Consider the following 19,001-nt stretch of genomic DNA (forward strand, 5'->3'; position numbering starts at 1 on the left):
TCCAGCATAAATCTCTAAATAGGCTCCAGTCTTCAGCATTCAGTAACTTTTCCATGTTTGCGTTTCAAAACTAGAGGGAAAACCACGTTTGGGCACTGTTTAACAAGTCCTTGGTTTTGTCAGAGGCCGTTTCTCTTCCTCCAGGAGGCTGTTGTGAGGACTTGGTTCATACCTGGGAATCACTCTCAGCTCGAGGGGTTAAACCCGAACTCGAGGATGTTGCGGTCGCTGTTATTTAATTTATTTGGAGAAATCCCAAAACATCAGCCTGTGTTGGCAGGGAGGGTGAGGTACTGTGTGATAAATGACACAGGAGGAAGGCAGCGGAATGTCTGCAGAGGATGTGGAAGGCAGGGCAGCCCGGCGGCTCCGGCTGCGGGTGGCAGTGCGGAGCAGGACTTGGCTCCTGCTGGGTGCGCACCCTGAAGACAGGATTTCTCCTTTAGCAGAGAGGTAATTTTGCAAGGTGGGAAGCAAAGTGAGTCGTAGGAGATAGCAGTGGGCTGTTAACCAGAGTCTGCAAACGCTTCCTTGTTAGAGAGGGGCTGTAATCAAAGAAGTTGGTGATTGCAGCGATGCTTTCTGCTGTATTCATCAGTCTTGCCCCCTTAGCAAATCAGTGCAGTATTTTTGTTTTTTGCCTTAGACCCTAAAACCTTAGTGGTTTTGAGAAAGAAACATACTTGGGAGAAACCCCTTGATTTGCAATAGATATTATTTGATTAACCAGGAATAAAGTGGGACTGCATCTCCTCAATGCCTTTATTATGCCTGTAGCTGGTTCTCGATGCAGGGCTGGCTTTGGCTCAGCCCATCCCCTGCTGGGGTGCAGCAACCAAGTCGCATCCTCAGTGAGTGCAATTTTGGGATGAGGGGGGATTTTTTTGAGGTATGAACAGCTGTATACGGGCAAACCAGTGTTGGGAGCTGTGAAGTGTGATACCCTGTTCTCGGATCCTTTTATATTTGGATCTGTGCCTTTGAACAATAAGGTCTATTTGAATAGGACACTGCAGCTTAAACAGACATAAAGCAACTCTTTCATGTAACAGCCCTGGTTGCCTTGGCTCTTGGCATCGGTTCACAATGTAGGCAGTGGAAGGACTGAAATGCAGAGGGGACACAGGGAGAATGAGAGAGAAAGAGGATTGATTCGAGGGTGGGGGGACAGATTTGCAAGCCCTCGATATAATTTGTTTTTTAGCTGTCAAATAAGCTCATTCAAGGCAACCGGAACAAGACTGAAGAAGGGGGTTTTGCAGCAAGAAACTGCAGCAAATGCAAAGCGCTGAGGCAGGGGGATGGGTGGCGGGTTGAGCCGCCCGCCCTGGCTGGGGGGGCCCGGGGGCAGCGGCGGGGCCGCCGGGGGGTCGGGCCGGGAACCGCCCCCGGCTGCCCGGGCAGGACCGGCGCTTTGGGGACAGGGGCTGCTCCTTGTCTGGCTGCCCGAAGGGAAACGGTGAAGTAGGTTCTCGCCGGGGAGGGGGGAGGATATTCGAGGGTGGTGGCATGTTGTGTGGTGGTTTGGTTGGTTGTTTTCCCCTACCTTTGGTGTCACGTTCGAGTTACCCATAGATCTGAGCATCATTACCAAGATAATTAAGTTCCCGAATGTGGCTTTAACGGACTGCATTTTTTCCCCATCTTGTACGCAGCTACAGGGACAAATGCGCTATTAGATATTAAAAATAATAATAAAAAAAAAAGGGTGGTGGTGGCGAAACCCCATTGTCGGCAAAGCCCTGCAGCCCAGCACAGCCCGTTCCCCCTCCACAACACCTTCTGAACCAGTCCCACCAGTGTCAGGGTGTTGCTTTATTGCTGGGATCCATGCTGCGAGGACAAGTTGCTGACTGGTGGGGGGGGTGGGGGGGGTGGCTTTTTTGTGATCTCTCTTGTGTTTGTAACAAAATTTGCTCCATCACAAAAATTGTGTCCATATCATCAAGTTGTTTACAGAGGCACGGGGAGGGGTGGGGATGCTCCGGGAGGCTGAATTGGCTCTGGCAGGTGTTTGAAGAGCAGAGATGCTGTGTGTTTGTGCATGTATGCACACTGCGCTGTGCTCCGTGCAAAATGGGGGGCTGTGGGACTTAATCCCATACAAGAAACCTGTAGTGTGTATTAAAAATAAATACAATCCTAAAGCATAATTCGTGGTTTGCCGGTTCTGGTTGGGTGGGTGCTGGTGGGAGGACTGTGCTGGGCTGGGGAAGCCAAACTGAGGCAGATCTATGTGGTGGCTGCACGGCAGCCCCTCACCACAACACCCTCTCCCCTCCCCAGCGTTTAGCGAAGAGGAGAGCAAAGATATGGGAACGATTAATCAACTGGCTAATAAAAAAGTATAAATCCCTGGGGACACTGCTGCTGATGCCGAGGAGCTGGCTCGGAGACAGGCACCGGGAGGGACGAGCCAGCCCTCCTCTCCTTCCCTCTCCTCTCCCCGAGCTGCTGCCACACTTGGTTCATTCCAGCTGCAGAAGCTCAGAGCCTTCCATGCGGTGGGATTTTTTTTTTCTGGGCTGAAAAAATTAAAAAAAAAAAAAATTACAAGCCTGACCTGCTTCCCCCCTCCCCCCCCTTTCCTTTCTCCTCTTCATCCAGCCGAGCTGAGGACTATCCCAATTGCGAAGGGGAAGAAAAAGGGGAGAATACCCGACAACAACAAGCAACCCCCAGCACGCCCCGTTCCTGCTGCCCTGTGACATGCAACCTTCCTTGGGATGGGACAAGCCGGGATGCAGCTGTGGCTTTGGAAGGAACTGGGGCAAACTGGGGATGTGTGCGGTCATGACGGTGGAGGTGAGCGCCTGGAGCCGGGTGCTGCTGCTCTCCGTGGGGCTGCTGGCCGTCTCGGTGACGGGTAAGTGTCATGGGGAAAGCTGGCAACTTTAGGAGCATTTTTCTTCCTGCTCCTTAAATCAAAGGAGCACTGTTAATCCTCTTTGGAGGGGGGAGAACGGGGACGCGGTAGCAATGACACTCTGTGTGTGTGTATGCACTTGTGTGTCAGCACATGCTTCCCTGTAGTGTTCAATAAGGAGTGTATTTCCTTCAGACCTTTGTAGCTTTGTATAAGGTAGTTTCCTTCTTTATCCTTTGGGAGCAACAATTTAAAGCAATGGGATAATAAAAGGTGGCTTTATTTGATCTCATGCCCCTTCTCTGGGTCAAATAATTTGTGCACAGTTGCTGTATAATATGTGAGATGACTGAAAAATGCCATCACGGTTTCCCCCTCTGTCTTTGCCTTGCATCTTAATTCATTATTTCAGTACCCCAGCGTTTGCCAATAGCTGATAAAATAGATTGAGGATGCCTTGCATGAAGATGGAAGCACTTTTCTCTTACTCCTCCTGCCTTTCAAGTTGATTATCACGTTTGTAAGAGCTCCTTGGCCTCAGCATCATGGTTTTTGTGAAATATGCATTTCTTGACTTGAAAGATAGCAAAAGAAGACTTGAATTTGGGGGGAGTTTGCTTGTCTCCTCCCTAGTTTCCGCAACTGCCCTTGTAGCAAAAGCATATCTAAGGACTGGAGTTTATTTCTGGTGCAAACAGCAAATATTTAGGGACTGTCCTTATGTGTGTGTAGGAGGGGGAAGAGTGGGAGAGCGGAGTGTTTGGCAATGTCTTCTCTCAGCACTGTGCAGTGCCCCCATTTCCAAGAGTTTCCAAGTAACCTTTGTCTTGCCTGCTGTATCTTAGGCTGGAGGAATGTGTTTGTGTGTTGATGTGTATGAAACCTACTTCATGGTTGTGTGTGTGTTTTTGGTTTTTTAAACTTTGTTATCTGGAATGCAACACTGGTTTTATTATATAAGGCGGATTTCCTCTAAGGAGATCCAGAATAAGTATTAACTGCTCCTTCTGAGTTATTCTTGCAGTGGACCTGAGGAGTTGTGCTAGCTGGAAATATCTATTGGGAAAGGGTATAAAACCACCTTAAAAACCTGCAATGTCTAGTTAAGGATGAATATTTATTTTGGTGAATATTTTTCACTTAGCCTGTACGCAAGAGAAAACCATTCCAGCAGCTTCTGTTGTGCTTTTCTGATACAAGTAGACCAATGTAGAGATATCTAAATATATAATTTACTATATCAGAAGTTTACTGCTTTTTTTTCTTCTAGGCTATCGGTAGCTTATTCATATTAGATCTTCCAGGCTTGTCTCTGTACCTGCTTGTTCAGTGTATGATCCATTCTTCCCAGGCCCCCAGTTCCCTTTGCATTTAGAGCACTCTCTGTTCTGGATCCTTCACCCAGAGGTTGGTGCTCTATGTTGTTTGTGGACAGATCTGCAAAAGCCTTCCAGACCTCGCGTGTTTATTTGCATCAGAGCTAGGGGTATTGGTCAGTAGCTCTTCTTTTGAAACAAATTCTGAAATCCCAGTAATGATCTTTTTGTCAAAGCAGGAGACCAACTTTGAAGTTGGTGACTTACTACTGGATTTCCAGAACGCAGTGACTGTGTAGGGGGTGAATGTTGCCACCATTTGCGGAGTGCATGGTGCTTTTGGGGTCTAATCCCAGAAAGTAAGTTTAGTCTGGGCTGGGACTTCTAGTACCTTCGCTGAGCAAACTGTGAACCTCTGTGGAGCATAGCGAGAGGCTCTGGTTCCGAGCTCACCTGTTCCAGGGTCTGGGCAGGCGGCAGTAACCAAGAGTACCCATGGTGTGGCAGCAGAGCTGTGCATGTAAAACTACCAGTGAGTAGTCCTGGCCGTCTTAAAAATGAAAAGGGACAGAAATCCTACTTGCATCATGTCATCTGTTTTGTGTCAGTAGCTCCGTTGCCCAAAAGTGCCCTTCTGAAAACTGGTGCAAAGATGCTGCCGTGTCCAAAGGCAAGAGAACACAGCTTGTGTTTGTGCTGAGGACTGACCGAGCTGCAGGGGAAGGTGGTGGTTTGGGATATGCTGAAGTTCATAGTGTATCGGTGGAGTAGGGGAGAGAGAGGTGGTGGTTTGTGTAGTTTCACCTTTGAAGGCTGCAGTGGTGGTTTGGCAGTGTTTGAAGAGCTGCGGAGGGCACGGAATTTGTCTTTGGCCGCGAGTTGACTGGAATCCGTGCTTGGCCTCTCAGAAGTACCGTGTGTGTGGTGATGCTGAAATTGTATTTTGTGATTGTCAAAACGGTTTGGAACAGGAGTGCCATTCCTTTCTGTTCCATTCCGGGTGATTAGCTATGGATTGGCACAACAAGCTGCGTTTGGAGTACGTATTGGCCAATTGCACGTGGATATACACATATGCAATTTCTTTTGAAGGCCTGCTATAAAGGGGGTCTTGATACCATTATTTACACACTGTGATTTACTAGTCAGAATCTTGTTTTGTACTGGGTTATAGAAAGATGGATGGGCTTGCAACATAGTCTAATCAATTTAAACCCATTGTAACTTTCTCTCTTCTTGATGGAAAATAGTTTTTGGCAGACTCTTCCCCTGAAGAGTAGAGAAGCGAGAAGCTGTTTATGGATTTTGATGTATGTATGTATGTTGTAAATCAAAATCATCCTTTTATTTTGTTCTGTTGTCTTAAGTCTCCACAGGATGAAGAGTGATTCAGGGCCACTTACCCTGCCAAGAAAGTATCTTCAGTGTGAAATACTCGGTGATTTGGGTGTATTTTTTTAAGGGGTAAGGTTGTGAGGCATTAACTCTCGGAAGTGCTGGAGAGATGTGTTTTTGTAGAAGGAAGTGAATGGTCATCAGCCTGATTACATTTGATTGTGGCATGTGATGAAACTACAGTATTTTATGGCAAGAGCTGAGCAAATTGTTTTGATCCGAGTCCTATTGCTGCAGCAGTGGGGTAACCTCTTTGGGAGCAGAGGCAGACACAGACTTTCCTCATGAAACCCTCTCTTAGCCTGTATCAGTGGGAAATGCAGAGTAGTTTAGGGGCTGTGGAAGCAGCAGGGAAAATACCACTGTTACCTGCTCGTCCTCTCCGAGTGCCAGGCCGCAGGAACCGCGTACGAGCCCTTTTCCGCACATTTTTCTACCGCGGCATTTTAAAGGAGTCGCGTCACTGTGCAGCGCGGCCTTTTGTTGCTCTTGGTGCCCAAGGGTGGGAAGCAACTTGCTTTACTGAGTGACTTGCCCAAGGTCATTTGGGGAGTTTGTGGCAGAGCTGCGAATGTGTCAGTCCCAGCCTTAAACACGAGATTGCTTTTCCCGGTTTGTTTTCTTCATTCTTTGCAAAGGGGCGTGAGGCTACTTGTTGAGGCGTGCTTTCGATGCAGCTATAGGGATGTTTCGGAGGCCTCCTGTGGTGTGTGAGTGCCTACTCTGAGAAGCTGGTGCTTGCTTTGCTTTCAAAGAAACCAAGATACAGAGATTGAAAAAAAAAAAAAAAGTGGTAGTAGCACCCACAGTTTGTGTTTACAGAGTGTTTCTGGAGGAGTGAAGTACAGTGCAATTATGGAAATCGATGTACTTTGCTTGCAATAAACATGATGCAGTGCAGTAATCTGCAAAATATATGACCTTCTGCCATGCTATGCAGTGGCAGACGGATCTGATAGAGGTTAGCATGCAGTTGGGAAAATCCCATTGATTAAAGAAATCAAATTAACTCTGTTTCAGTCTCTTTGCCGTGGACACAGCCAGCCAGAATGGAGACCGTATGCTGCAGGGGGCTTGGATGTAATTTTTTTTTATACCTCCCTTGTGTGGAAATGGAGAAGAGTATTTTGGGGTGTTTTTTCCCCCTTTTTTAGTGTGGCTTCACAGTGAACAGTATGGTGTGTGTTGGTTTTTCCCAGTGTCAGGTGCATTCTTTGATTCAGTCCCTTGCAGTAACTTTCTATGGTTACAACGTACTGGCATCTCCACTGTAGTAATAAAGTGCCTGTGGTGGTGGGGTTTTTTTGTGTGCACACCACTGTCTGCTGGATGGAAAGAGAACTGGGAACTGTGTCAGAGTCCTGCTGGTGCTGGTAACTTCTGAGAGGTCAGAATAATCGTGGCGTAGGGAGATCTGATGATCTGTGGCTTTCACTGGAAGAGGAAAAGGGCCTTGGACCTGTGAGGACTGGAGCAGCAATGGTTGTCAGGGAGATGTGTGATAGGGGAGAAATTTAAAAAATAAAAATCCTTCCCCATTATTGACTGCAAAAATCTACTTGAAAAGGAGCTGATGGCCTAGGCTTGGGGGCAGCAGGTATTTAGAGAGGTGAAAGAAGGGGAGCGTGACTTGAAGAAACGCCCGCGCAATGTGCAATAGGAGTGCATTTGTGGTATGATAAACTCGGCAGCTTTGTGGATGAGTAAGGGCCAACAAGTACCGGATATAATTCTTGAGTGTTGGAGAATGGTGAAGATGGATGGAGACCACAGCATGGGACGGCTTTCTGCCCGCACCGCTGAAGTTTGCTCCTTCAGCCCGGTTTGCACAAGGACAGTACATGAGAGAGGCAACCAGTGCCACCAGAAAACAGCTTTCTGCTGGTATGGACGTCAGACTGGCCTTGCTAAGGGTGCTGCAGGGAACCTGGAGCTGCAGCCAAGTTCTCACAAAAGCCTGGTGCTCCAATCCTCTGGCATTTGGGCTTCCCCCTCAGTAGCTCCCGGTGACCTCTGCAGGCAGCTCTTCCTCTCCATCTGTAACCAGAAGGAAATCAACAGCATCCTATGTCCTGCTGGCACACTTTGTTTTCTTCCTTCAGCGTGAAGAGATGTTGCTGCTCCTGCTTCATTATTAGCTGTGTAAGAGAAGCCACTGGGCAGAAAGAAGCAGTTTTGCGTGAAGATGTTGCTGGAAGTGCGGGGAAGGTTGGGAGCGGCGCCCGATGCAGACAGGCCTGCCCAAGGTCGCCGCAGAACTACAACAGATCTCGGGCTGCTTGCTCTTGTGGGTTTTCGCGTGCTGAACCGCAGCACAGAAATGCCATGCTGTTGCTTGCAAGAGAGGTGTTTGAGATGCGTTCTCTCTGCTGATGGGGTTTGAGCTGCATGTGTGCTAATGCATGTGAAGGCATTTTACAGTAGTTACACTGAAACAGGGCAATTTCTCAATCCATTTATCAAAATGTCTGCAGATCCCATTTCAAGGCAGATAAAACAGCAATGAATATCAAATAAAGTTGTCTTTATACAGGATGTTTTAAAACAAAAGAAAGAAGATTGGTTCTTTTGGCCTCTGGCTTGCACTTGCCCCCTGGAACGTTGTCTATTCTGTCCTAATGAAATGGCTTTATTTGGGTTCCATCCACCTGCCTTAGTGCCACCTACACTTCTCTCAGTGTAAAGAATTTAGTTGCTCCTCAGTTGTCAGCTTCGCCAGACCACGGTCACAGCCTGATAATCCTGGTCCCATCAGTGCCCGGAGCTGGTTGTATTAGAAGGTGCAAGAAGTACTGAAATAGGCAAGAAGGATGAGTTAATCACAGCTGGGGAATTAACCACAACTGGGGATTTTCTGGTTCAGTGCTCTCCTGTTACTTGCACACTCTCTCTTGACTTGTTACAGTCATTAAAGTCCAGTTCTTGCTGTTTTCTGTGCCTGTTGGCACTTACAAATCCTTGAGGCTGTGAGCCTTAGTCATTCTGTTTCACTTCCCTGTCTGTAAAATGGGGAAAAGTAGAATCTGCAAAATCCCCAAATGATTTACAGATTTATTCTGCGGAGAGATCTTAGGATGTTTGTGAAGAGCTTTCAGCAGATACAAATTGCGCTAGGCTGATTAGCTACACTGGTTCTGTGCGCTTGGTTCTCTCCCTTGATTGCATGGAGTGAATTCAACCATTTCGTGTACAATTTGGGATTAATTGTGAATGACATCCTGAGGTGAAAGTTGTCTGTCTGCTACTGAACTTCAAGAAGCAGTCATGGCGAAAAAAAGTGAGAAATATAATCAAATGTAGTTCCTGTTCCAGCAAGTACTTGCACAGGTTGCTCAGCTCCTTCTGTACTTCACGCTGTATCACTTGCACAGTTTTTATACATTTATGTCCACGTTTGTGCCTTTTATCAAAAGCCTGCAGCGCAGCTTTGAAAAGCACAGTGTACCCCAATATAGATGGGAAAGTGCAATTCAATGTTCCTTTCCCGTTCGATGCACTGAATAATAATATCAAGTAAAATATATTTCCTTCCAGAAAGGAAATCTCCTTGCTCAGAAGGATAATGAAGCCTGGTGCTCTTCCAAAGCCCAGGCCATTTGTAAAGATGCTACTTGCATCATGCAGCATATTGTTTATATCCCTCTATTGTTGTTTTGTCTCCATTAGGGAAAGGTTAGGCACTGATTGTGGACACTGGGCATCTGTCAGCGACCATCCTGGGATGCTTTCATTAAAGTTAAGCACCACTGGGAGAAGGACTCAGTCTGTTACATGAAAATAATGTCCACCTGCTGAAATAATAAGCGTTTGAAGGATAGGGGATTTGTCCCTGCTAAGGTTGGGCTTAACACACAGCAGAACAAATCATGACTTTTTGCCCAGGAATCTGACAGTGAGGGCTGTTATGGGGAGGTTTTTCTCCTTCTTTTCTATGAGTGCAGTTAGCAAATGAGACTTTTTACAAAAAAATACCCAATCTGAACCTGCAGGTCGATTCAATTCACCCCTTGTTAACTCTTTGATTGAGAGCTATGTAGATGGAAGAAGAAAGGTATTGATCTGCTTTGGGGATTGAAAACTAAGATTAAATAGAATATGTCTAAGGGTGAAAATGAGGTTTTAAGTGAATGGAGGAGGTGAAAGAAAAATAAAATAGTACAATATAGTGTTAATGGTAGTGGAAATAAGTTCTGAATTTCTTTCTTAGTTATACATAGATGGAGGATGCAGAAACTGTGGAGATGACTTGGGCTTTGCATGTGAATAGATCGTTCCACTGCAGCTGCTGGGGATATTTGTGTACAGGTTGAGGCTGGCCGGTACCTAGCACAAGAATTTCTCTAAACTTGTGTAACTTCTCTGCTTTCCCCCTGGTTATAAACGCATGAAAATATAACCAGATTACTGATGTCTAAAGATACAGGCTAGAAACCGAAACATGCTGGGAGGGGGAAAAAACGCTTGCAACTCTCTCTGAGCTTAGGGCAGGCTTGTTTCTGAAGAAGAATCTATATCCACTGGATTATTCTCGTTATACTGTCAGTTCTCCATCAGAGTAATGATGGAATTGTTAATATTGTGAGAATTTCAAGGACCGAGGTCTTCTAAATTATTAGTGAGATGAGATTTGTAGCTCGGTCAAAGATCTCTCGGGGCAAGTTCTGTTCTCACTGGCCTTGGGGGAGCATTGAACTTTATAGATGGACACACAGCTGCATAACTAATAATAGCAAATGAAATTGCAGGTACTTTTAAGTCTTTTCATGATGACATGGATTTGGTAACAAGGGGAATAGAGACTAATAATGAAAATTTATCATGAGGAAATGTTTAAATTAGGCCTTCAGTGTGATTTGTGAGATGGATTTCACCTTGAACCTTATTTCACCTTTCTTACTCTTGAGATAAAGGAGTCCTAACACCTGAGATTGAAAAGGAGTTTGTGTTTGAGCACAATGGATAAGCCATTTAAATGCAAATATTCTCTTACTGAAAAATAATTGAAATACAAATTGAAAAATTTGTTTTGGAGATAATAATTAGCACCTTATAAATGAGACTGAGTAAAAATGCTGCTTATGAGCGGAGGCTGTTTGCAGGGGTCTGTACAAGTATTTTCTATCAAGTTAGCTTCCCGTTTCTGAGATTTCATTTCAATTGTGAGTTAAGATGAACTGCTGGGTGAAACACCAAACTCATGGGAGACAAATAAAATCTGCGATTGATGAGATTTGCATAATGGGAATCACAACATTGCAGAAAATGGGGCCTGCCCTGGGTCATTTTTATGGATGTCTGGACCTAAGGGAGAGAGAAGAGAAATCTTCACAGTGTTCATTTTACAGATGCAAAGGGAAATAAAAGTAAAATTTTAAGAAGCTTCTGAATCACCCTGAACATTTTCATTGAGTCTTGGACTCCTGGGGCAAGATTTGCAAGGATGTTTAGATGCCTAAATAAGTGTGTGCTTGCCTGGTGGGGTTTTATGAGAGGATATATTAGCTGCAAAACTCGAGTGCATTTGTGGAGGCTACGGGGCATCTGTTTGCAGTTCTTAGGTTTATAAAAAAAGTTTGTGAATCTGGTCCACTTTAGCTCCTTTTCAAAAGGAACTGTAAGCAAATTCACCTTGGTTTTGTGAAACGTCGCACAAGGAGCTGCCTCATCTCTTTGACACCTTGCCATGAACCCAGGGTCAAGCCGAGGCCTCCCAACTTCCAGCTTAGTGCCTTAACCGCATGTTAAATCATATTTTTCTTGGGCTAGCTCTTGATTTTTGATAAAGTGTGCAAGCTTGCGTGGTGTGTTGCAAAGCCATCCTGCAGTTTCTGGCTCACTTGGGGTGCACAGATACTGCAAAGCAGCCTGACAGCAGGGTGCAATTAGAGGATATTCGGGCTACTGTAACCCATGAAGAGAAGTCACCGGAAAACCCAGCGAGGCTGTTATTCACAGCAGAGACAGCATGGGAAGAATGTGCATTAATTGGTTAATGCTTGTGAAGTGCTTTGAAGATGGAAATAGCTATATAAGTGCTTGGTATTATTATTATGCTGACAATGGCTATGTAGAAGAGTCGTGGTGCTAAGGGAGCCGTCAAAATTGATTAAGAGACAATTTTGAAAGAGAAAGTTTTGAAGGGAGAAAATTACATCCCCTGAGAAGAGGCCATTCTGGCTGAATATTGGGATGACTGTTACTTGTCGGAGCTGAGCAAGTGATTTCAAGTAGTGGAAGGTCTGCACGAGATTCCCGGTTTCATCAGGAATTATGCAGCTGTGAACTTGTGCGGATAATTGCTGTTCTTTAGGTTGTTAATGAGTGAGACGTGGAATTGTTTCAGGTTCTAGGGAACCCAGTCATTCAGGCTTGTTTGAGCTGTGAGGGTCACTTGGTGTTCAGTTTGAAATGGGGAGAAGGACCATTTAAGCTAACAAAAAATGTTGTTAGGAAAACAAATGGGCATAAACTGGTCATGCATTATGAATTTTAGCTTGAAATTAGATTAATGTTTATAATCATCAAAGCAGTAAGGCTCTAATGCAAGTCTTCCAGTGTGAAGTACAGGACAGAAGAGCTAACATATTTATAAATAGGATTATATAGTGTGATTGCCAAGCCTGGAAGGAAAGACAGTATGTAGTAACCAGGAGAGCTTTTTAGTTCTTCAACTTTTTATCTCTGTGTGTATATATACATGCATGAACACACATCCACATATATGCTTTATGGTCCAGTTCGTACTCACTTGCTGTATCTCTGCATTTCCCCAACTGATGAAGAGGCCACATCCCATGTCCTGGAGATCTGTGGAAGCCCTTGCAGCCTCTGGCTTTAAATCATGACTGTTGGGCTCATGGTCTCGCTGCCCTTGTTGCTGAGAAGCCCTGGGCTGAAATTCGGGTCCAGCTGGTGTGTGGAGCCCATGGCTGAGAACAGTCCCACCTGCTTGCTGGGGCTGGGGATGATGCTTCTTTCCTCATCTTGCCTGCTGCCTTTTCCAGACCACTTTCCTTGGCTTCCTGCAATGCCCAATATTCAGCAGAAAACCCCGAACAATTGACTTTGCTGAATACCAAAGGCGTCAATTTTGTGAAGGAAAAGAATTGTGCCTCTTAGTGAAGCTACCCAGTAGAAAGCTAGCTTGTCTGCAGTACTGCCAAGCTCCAACTAGTTGTTTAGCATTCAGAGAAATTTCTATGTATATATAAAACCGAGGGTGTTTTTTTTCCTCCCGTTTCTTTCTTCGTTAAGGCCGCCCTGTAACGAAGCCGCAGTTGAGCTGTTGGATGTGTGCCCTTGCCTAGCAACTGTGCTTAGCAACGTCAGGGCATCGCAGCGGAGCCAGCGATGGGGCCGGAGCTGCTGGCTGTCAGGGAGCTGGCTAGAATGGTAATTTGTGATGAGAGATGCTGGAGCCTCTTTTCATGAGGTTTGCAAAGCCTTGTTCTTAATTTCTTGACCTTCAGGCTTCCTTGAATACCTACAGACAGCTTGCTGCCACTGCGCGGCGGAAATCAGACGAGCTGAGAGTTGCTCGGTAGCTGAACCTTTGTGTGGTGTGTGGGGCTTTGAAACCTTTCACTCTTTCAGACAAGTCGCGTTGTCTTGCACTTGGGGTGGGGTGAACTACGTGCATGTGAACAACTCCTGTGGCGGCCCACGCACCAGAATTTCAACTGAGTCTGCAGCTGCCGTGTGGAACACCCTTCTGCAGCAACAGAGGGGAGAGGCTTAAAATATATCACATTTGCACTAGGAAATGCGTTTGTTTTTCTTAGGAGCAACTCTAGGGCAGAAACCTGAGTGTATGCTTAAAGCATAGCCAGCTGTGGCTGCTCGATTTGTTTTTAAAGTGTTTAAAACTCTTCTCTCTTCCCAGGCTATTCAGCTTGGAGGCTTTTTGTTTGGTTGGGGTTTTCAAAATCTTAACGCCAGCCAAGGTTCCTTAAAGCCCCTTTAAGATAAACTCACAGTAAGTTGTGAAGTGCAATGGAAGAAGGAATGTCCTTCACTCTGAGGCAAAGAAAGGATGTGAAATAAAGTACCGCTCATCACTTTGTCACAGCACAGCCCATGCAGGTAGTTAGAACAGGTACAGCAGGAACCAGAGCAGCACAAACCAAGTTGGCTGGTTTGGCCGGTCCGGTGAAAGCTCCCAGCGGTGGAATCCTGCTCCGGTAGCATTTTATAGGACGGAAGAAACCGAGATCTTCAGTTGCTATGAGGAATCTTATTCTTGAGTCCCTTACTCTGGTTTCAAGCAAGTACAGAGATGCCAGCGTGGCAAATCTTCACTATGCTGATAAAGCTCAACTTGGCTTAAAGCAGTGTGAGCTGCAGTGAGTTTGGCCTTGCTGACAGGATTCCTGTGCTTTGTTCATTGTTAAAAGGTTCAGGGTTTTCTTTCTTTCTGCGTACGTTCCTTGCATCACCAAACTCTGCTTGCCTGGCTGCCCGCGATCTCTGTGGGTCAGTAGAGCGTGGAAACAATTGCTTCTTTTGCGATATGGTCAGAACAGGCAGAGCCCATTTCCCCGCTTTGTTCCACACATGCGTGTCCGGGGAGTCATCTAGATGAAGCGATCAATGTGGGCTTTGTCACCATGGTTTTAAGGCTGATGGTGAAAACTGAGATTGGGTGAAAAGATACTGAGGCATTCTGTGTTGTGGAGTAATTGGTAATTTAGTAATTTAGGTTCCTCATCAGAATTGGCCAAAATTTGGTTTGTTATGCAATGTTTCTGACGCTGTGTCTGTTGCTGTCAATAGGATATTGGTTCAGGGTGTGTGATGCTCTATTACAGGCCTGTGTCTTTCCAGCTAGCTAACTTGAGTTAGTGCAAATAAGATACAAGATTTTTTAGGATCACTGGTGTGGTATAAAGGGGAAAATACATATTCACTAATGTGTCTTGATGAACACAGAGTTCTCTAATATTTACTTTGGTATTGCTTGTATTGAAAAGAGTGTGTTACCAGGGATTTTCTAGATGCGTGTTAAAATAACTCCAAAGTGATTTTTTAATACCTTCTATTAGTCCTTAAGCCCTCCTGCCTCCCCTTCTAACAGTGAAGTAGGACGGAATCCATCTCCCTTTCCCCTCACTATGTGTAACTCTTTACTCCTAAACACTTGTCCTGTTTCCTAGCTGGCTTCGATTCTGTTCAGGTGGTAAGCTTTACGATGGTGAAGTAAATCTGCAGGGGTGATAGGGAAAGATGCCAGCACGCACCTGGGGAGAGCCGGGGGACACTGATGTCTCTGATCACCCAACAGGACAAGTGCTGTGTATTCACCGCAGAGCAGCTCCGGTTCTTACCAGTTCCACAACAGCAGGATTTGGAGTCTTCCCTTTGAGAGAATCTTTTTATTAATTAAAAAAAAAAATAATCTGATGAGGGTGTCGAAGACTGAAGTCCCTTCTGTTTGCAGGTCGTCCCAGGGCAGGGCAGCCGTGTGGGGTCATAGTGTTCAGAGCAGAGGATTTCGCCTCACGGGGAAACCTGGCGGCTGCTGTTCTGCCCCGTGTCCTCACTCAGGCCATTTCCAGCTTAACCGAATGAGGCATCACTTTCCAGCAGCTCAAGTCTCTGTCCTCTCAGCACGTCAGGGACTGCGGTGCAGCTGTGAGACAGGACATATGTGCAGTGTCATGTTCTTGTGACTTCAAGTTTTGTCCTGCGACGGCTTTTGACGTTACCTGAAAGTGGAGTTTCTTCTTTTTTCTCCCAACGTCATGTCAGAATTTGTTTGATGTTCCTATTGGAAGTGTGTGCCCTTTCAAGCTTCAATCATGAGATATAAAACCAAAGTATAATAATAATTCCCTTTGCTCTTCCGTGCAAGCGCTTTAGTTTCTAGCTGTAAGGTGATCTGGTTTGAGCTCTTGCGGGGGAAATCCAAGGTCAGCAATGCGACTAGAAATCCAAAACGTATATGAAACTTGCATAATTTTCCAAGACAGATGTTTTTGTTGGGAGAAGGCACATGTGGGAAAAAAATACATTATTATAGTGTCTTCATTCCACCATCATCTCTTCTGTTCCTCTCTTCTTTCTACTTGGGAAGCCCTTAAAAGTGAATTGTTATGCTAAGGTTGGAACAATGCCTAAATGTAACAGATCTCTGCAATAACAGTCTAAAAGCCTGGGCAGCACTAAAAGAGACAAAGTGATGACAGAGTGGGAGTGAAAGACTGTTGGAATGGAAGGGAAGTAATGTCTCTCTCCAGAGAACGGGAGGTGACAGAGTTGGTTTCAGGAGCGATATGTTTGATTTTTCAGTATCACAGCGTTGTGCAATCCTGCTGAACACTCACACGCTGCTCCTGATTTGAGGGGGATGTTATAATTCTTCCCAGGCGTGGCAGCGGTGGCATGGGTTGGATTCAGATAAAATGCGTGTTCTCTGCCCTTGCATTCTCCGGTTTATCACTCCATGTGTTCAGAGAAAAAAAAGGCACTGCCTATCTGAGATGTAAATCATCCCCTTGATGATGTTCTTGGATCCAACGGCTTTTGATTAAAAGTTATAGTTAATGGAATGTCCTGCATTATTTATTACCCAGAAGGCTTTGATGAGACTGTGGGTTAAGTTAAAACTATGAAAAGGTGAATACTTAGGGAAACAAGGCTTAGATTTATGAAGTGTGAAGGTACTTTCCCTGTTTGTTCGCTTAAATTGTGTGAACAAGAGAGTCAGAGCCGGGCTGTGGGTAAACTGCTTACTGCTTGGGATTGTCTGTGATGATTTAGAAGGTGACTGTGTAAGGAAGCGTAAGGAGTTGCTGGTAAAAGATTGAAAACAGTAAATAGTGGGAAAAGGAACGTTTTTGGTATTTAGCTCAGAGGGTGCTGGAAAGCGATGTCAGTATTTGAGTGCAGTTCCTGCGTTGGGGTCTGGTGTCTTGAAGAACTTTTACACAATGAGGGTGAATGACTGAGGACAGTAATGAAAATAGAAAAAATAGAAAAGTTACTGGCGTACGAGTGGGATTTGGCCCCAGTATTTCAGGCTGGGATGGAATGTGTTTGTGTGTTTGCAGGACGTGGATTTATGTTTTCCTGGGGAAAGGTATTTATGTTCATCTGTTTCACTGAACAGGCTAGAACAACTCAAAATAGAAACATTTGTGACTAAGTAACAATAACTAAAGAAAATGACAATCCCCAAACCTACTGCATTAAGGGAAAGACAGCCATGTATCACCAACAGATGATGCTGCTGAGAGCAAGTCAGTGTATGTGATTTGATATTTGTTCCTTTTGAATTGTGCAGTGACCATACATCAATGTTTGTTAAATTAGATTTTTCTGCCGAGAAGCGAAGTACATCAACTCATATTTTAGGAAGCAATTCAGAAACAAATTCTGTTTCCCTCTCTCTGAAGTATTGCTTCCTTAGCCATTAATACACTGTAAATCAACACAGTTAAAACACCTCCTTGGTTCAGACTGTTGGGGATCTGGCCTTGGTAAGTTTAAAGCATTGGAAGAAGGTGGAAGATGTTTTGTACCTGTTTCCGTTGCACTTGTAATGCCAGACACTGCCTTTGCTTATTATTTAGCTTTTGACAACTCGGTGAGGATCTGTAGTGACAGAATTTGAGAATTTGAGGCCAAGCAGCCCAGGCAGCTCCTGTGTGCAGGTGTTGCTGATTTGAAGGAAATAACAAAATCCTATTGCTGTGAATGTGCTCGAATGATCGATTCTCCCTTTTTGTAAATGTAAACTGGTTTGTGTTGATCAACGTGCAGTGGCCATCGTGGCTGCCAGTCAAGAGGCATCAGAGATCTGAGAACCAGCTGTGTGCTGCCCGCACTGTCACTGGTGTGAACTGGTTCTGCTCCAGGACCCAACTGGCCACATTGCATTAGACAGATATACAGTGTAAATAAACCTCCCACTAGCTTGTCCTGTCAAAAGAAGTCTTGGTTTTCGAGTGCAGGGAGATTTTCCTTGCCTTCCTCATGGCAAGAGGCCGATCCATACCCAGGGTGGAGCTTGAGGAGTTTGCAGCTTCCCCGCTTAAACAAGAGGCAGCTGTGTTCAGCTGATATTTATTTTTTTGGTTAAGCGTCCAGTCATGTTAAGTTTTGTGGCGTGCGGATTAGCTGTGTACTATAAAATGCCGCAGGCAGCCTGTGTTTCTGTTAGGAACGCCGTTCTTCTATTAGCATATTGCAAAGTAAATATGTCATCATTTTCACTGTGCATATGAGCCAGAAGTGAAGCTGATTAGTCTGTGTATATTGTTCAAGCAGTGTATATTGCACAAAAACAAGTATTCCAAGTCGAGACTGGTAAAGCTGACTTTAAGCTCTATCACTGAGGAAATGGTTGCGCCCCTGGATAACCATGTTTTTCTGCAAAGCCCCAAGCTCTGCACAAGTGTGGATTTCCTTGGGTTGTGGTTTTTTCCTTCCCCCTTAGATCGTGGTCCCTTTGGAGAAAGGCTGTGTCCACTCAGCGGTACCAAGTATGGTAATGCCTTCGTCCTTGTCTGGAAACTTTAAACGCTACTGCAATAAAATTACACTGATGCATTCATTAAAAAGATAAGCTCTCATAATAAACTACTTTCCAGAATTGAAAATAGCAGGTTGCATTGGCAGAGTACGAGTTAGATTTAGCTCCATTCTCAGACTGTTCATCTCCGTCACAAAAATAGGACATGTGCCCACAAATGCATATCCACTGATGAGTTCACGTTGGTGTTATATATCAGAAAGTATGAGTCCATGAATAATAGTATTAGAAGCTGGAATATCTACGCAAATATTTACACTGCCAGACTGAGCCTTCTGGCAAATGACATCTCATCCCTCAGCTTTGTGTATTTACCTTTCTCATTTACTGCTGTAGCTGTGGAATAAAGTGTGGCAAACCGAGGGGCTTTGGTTCCTCCGGTACCCAGGGCGATGGAGAATCCACCCAGGGTGGAAAGGAGGTGATCCCTGCACAAATACTTCAGTAGATTGATTTGATATGTCATAAACCTGTGTCCTCTTTTTCTATTAGGCATTTGTTTTTCTGCAGCTAGGTTTAGGTTTATGTACGTTTTCCTGGAATTTGCTTATTCTTTGTTGTAATTGCTGATTCTGCAAGGACAGCATAAGTTTATATTGATCTTAAAGCTTGTTGCCTTTCATGTGACCTTAAAAGTGTTCGGAGCAATGCCTCTCGGACCTTGAATTTGTTTTCTGGACTTTGTGCAACATCAGTAGATTTTATACTATCAGGAAGTGGAGAGATACAGCCTTTTAATTTCCTTAAATTGTTGTGATGGCATTTACTTATGATTAAAATAAAAAACGTGCAGTAGGGACAGCATCAATAGCACCACATCACCTATTGAGTGCCAGTCTGGTTGAAGAGGATGTGATTGAATTTGAGAGATCTGAAGCTTGTGGATCTTTGG

General features: G+C 44.9%; 1 protein-coding gene across 1 annotated transcript in view; it reads left to right on the top strand.

The window, feature by feature from the left end:
• Positions 1–2,373: 2,373 nt before the first annotated feature.
• CSMD2 (CUB and Sushi multiple domains 2) overlaps positions 2,374–19,001 on the top strand; it is a 225,893-nt gene continuing 209,265 nt past the window's right edge. The window contains 3 exon segments of the mRNA XM_065650363.1: positions 2,374–2,511; positions 2,513–2,578; positions 2,581–2,866. Coding sequence (XP_065506435.1) covers positions 2,374–2,511; positions 2,513–2,578; positions 2,581–2,866 — 490 coding nt within the window.

Source organism: Caloenas nicobarica, chromosome 23 (assembly GCF_036013445.1).
Source record: "Caloenas nicobarica isolate bCalNic1 chromosome 23, bCalNic1.hap1, whole genome shotgun sequence".
Taxonomy (NCBI): domain Eukaryota; kingdom Metazoa; phylum Chordata; class Aves; order Columbiformes; family Columbidae; genus Caloenas; species Caloenas nicobarica.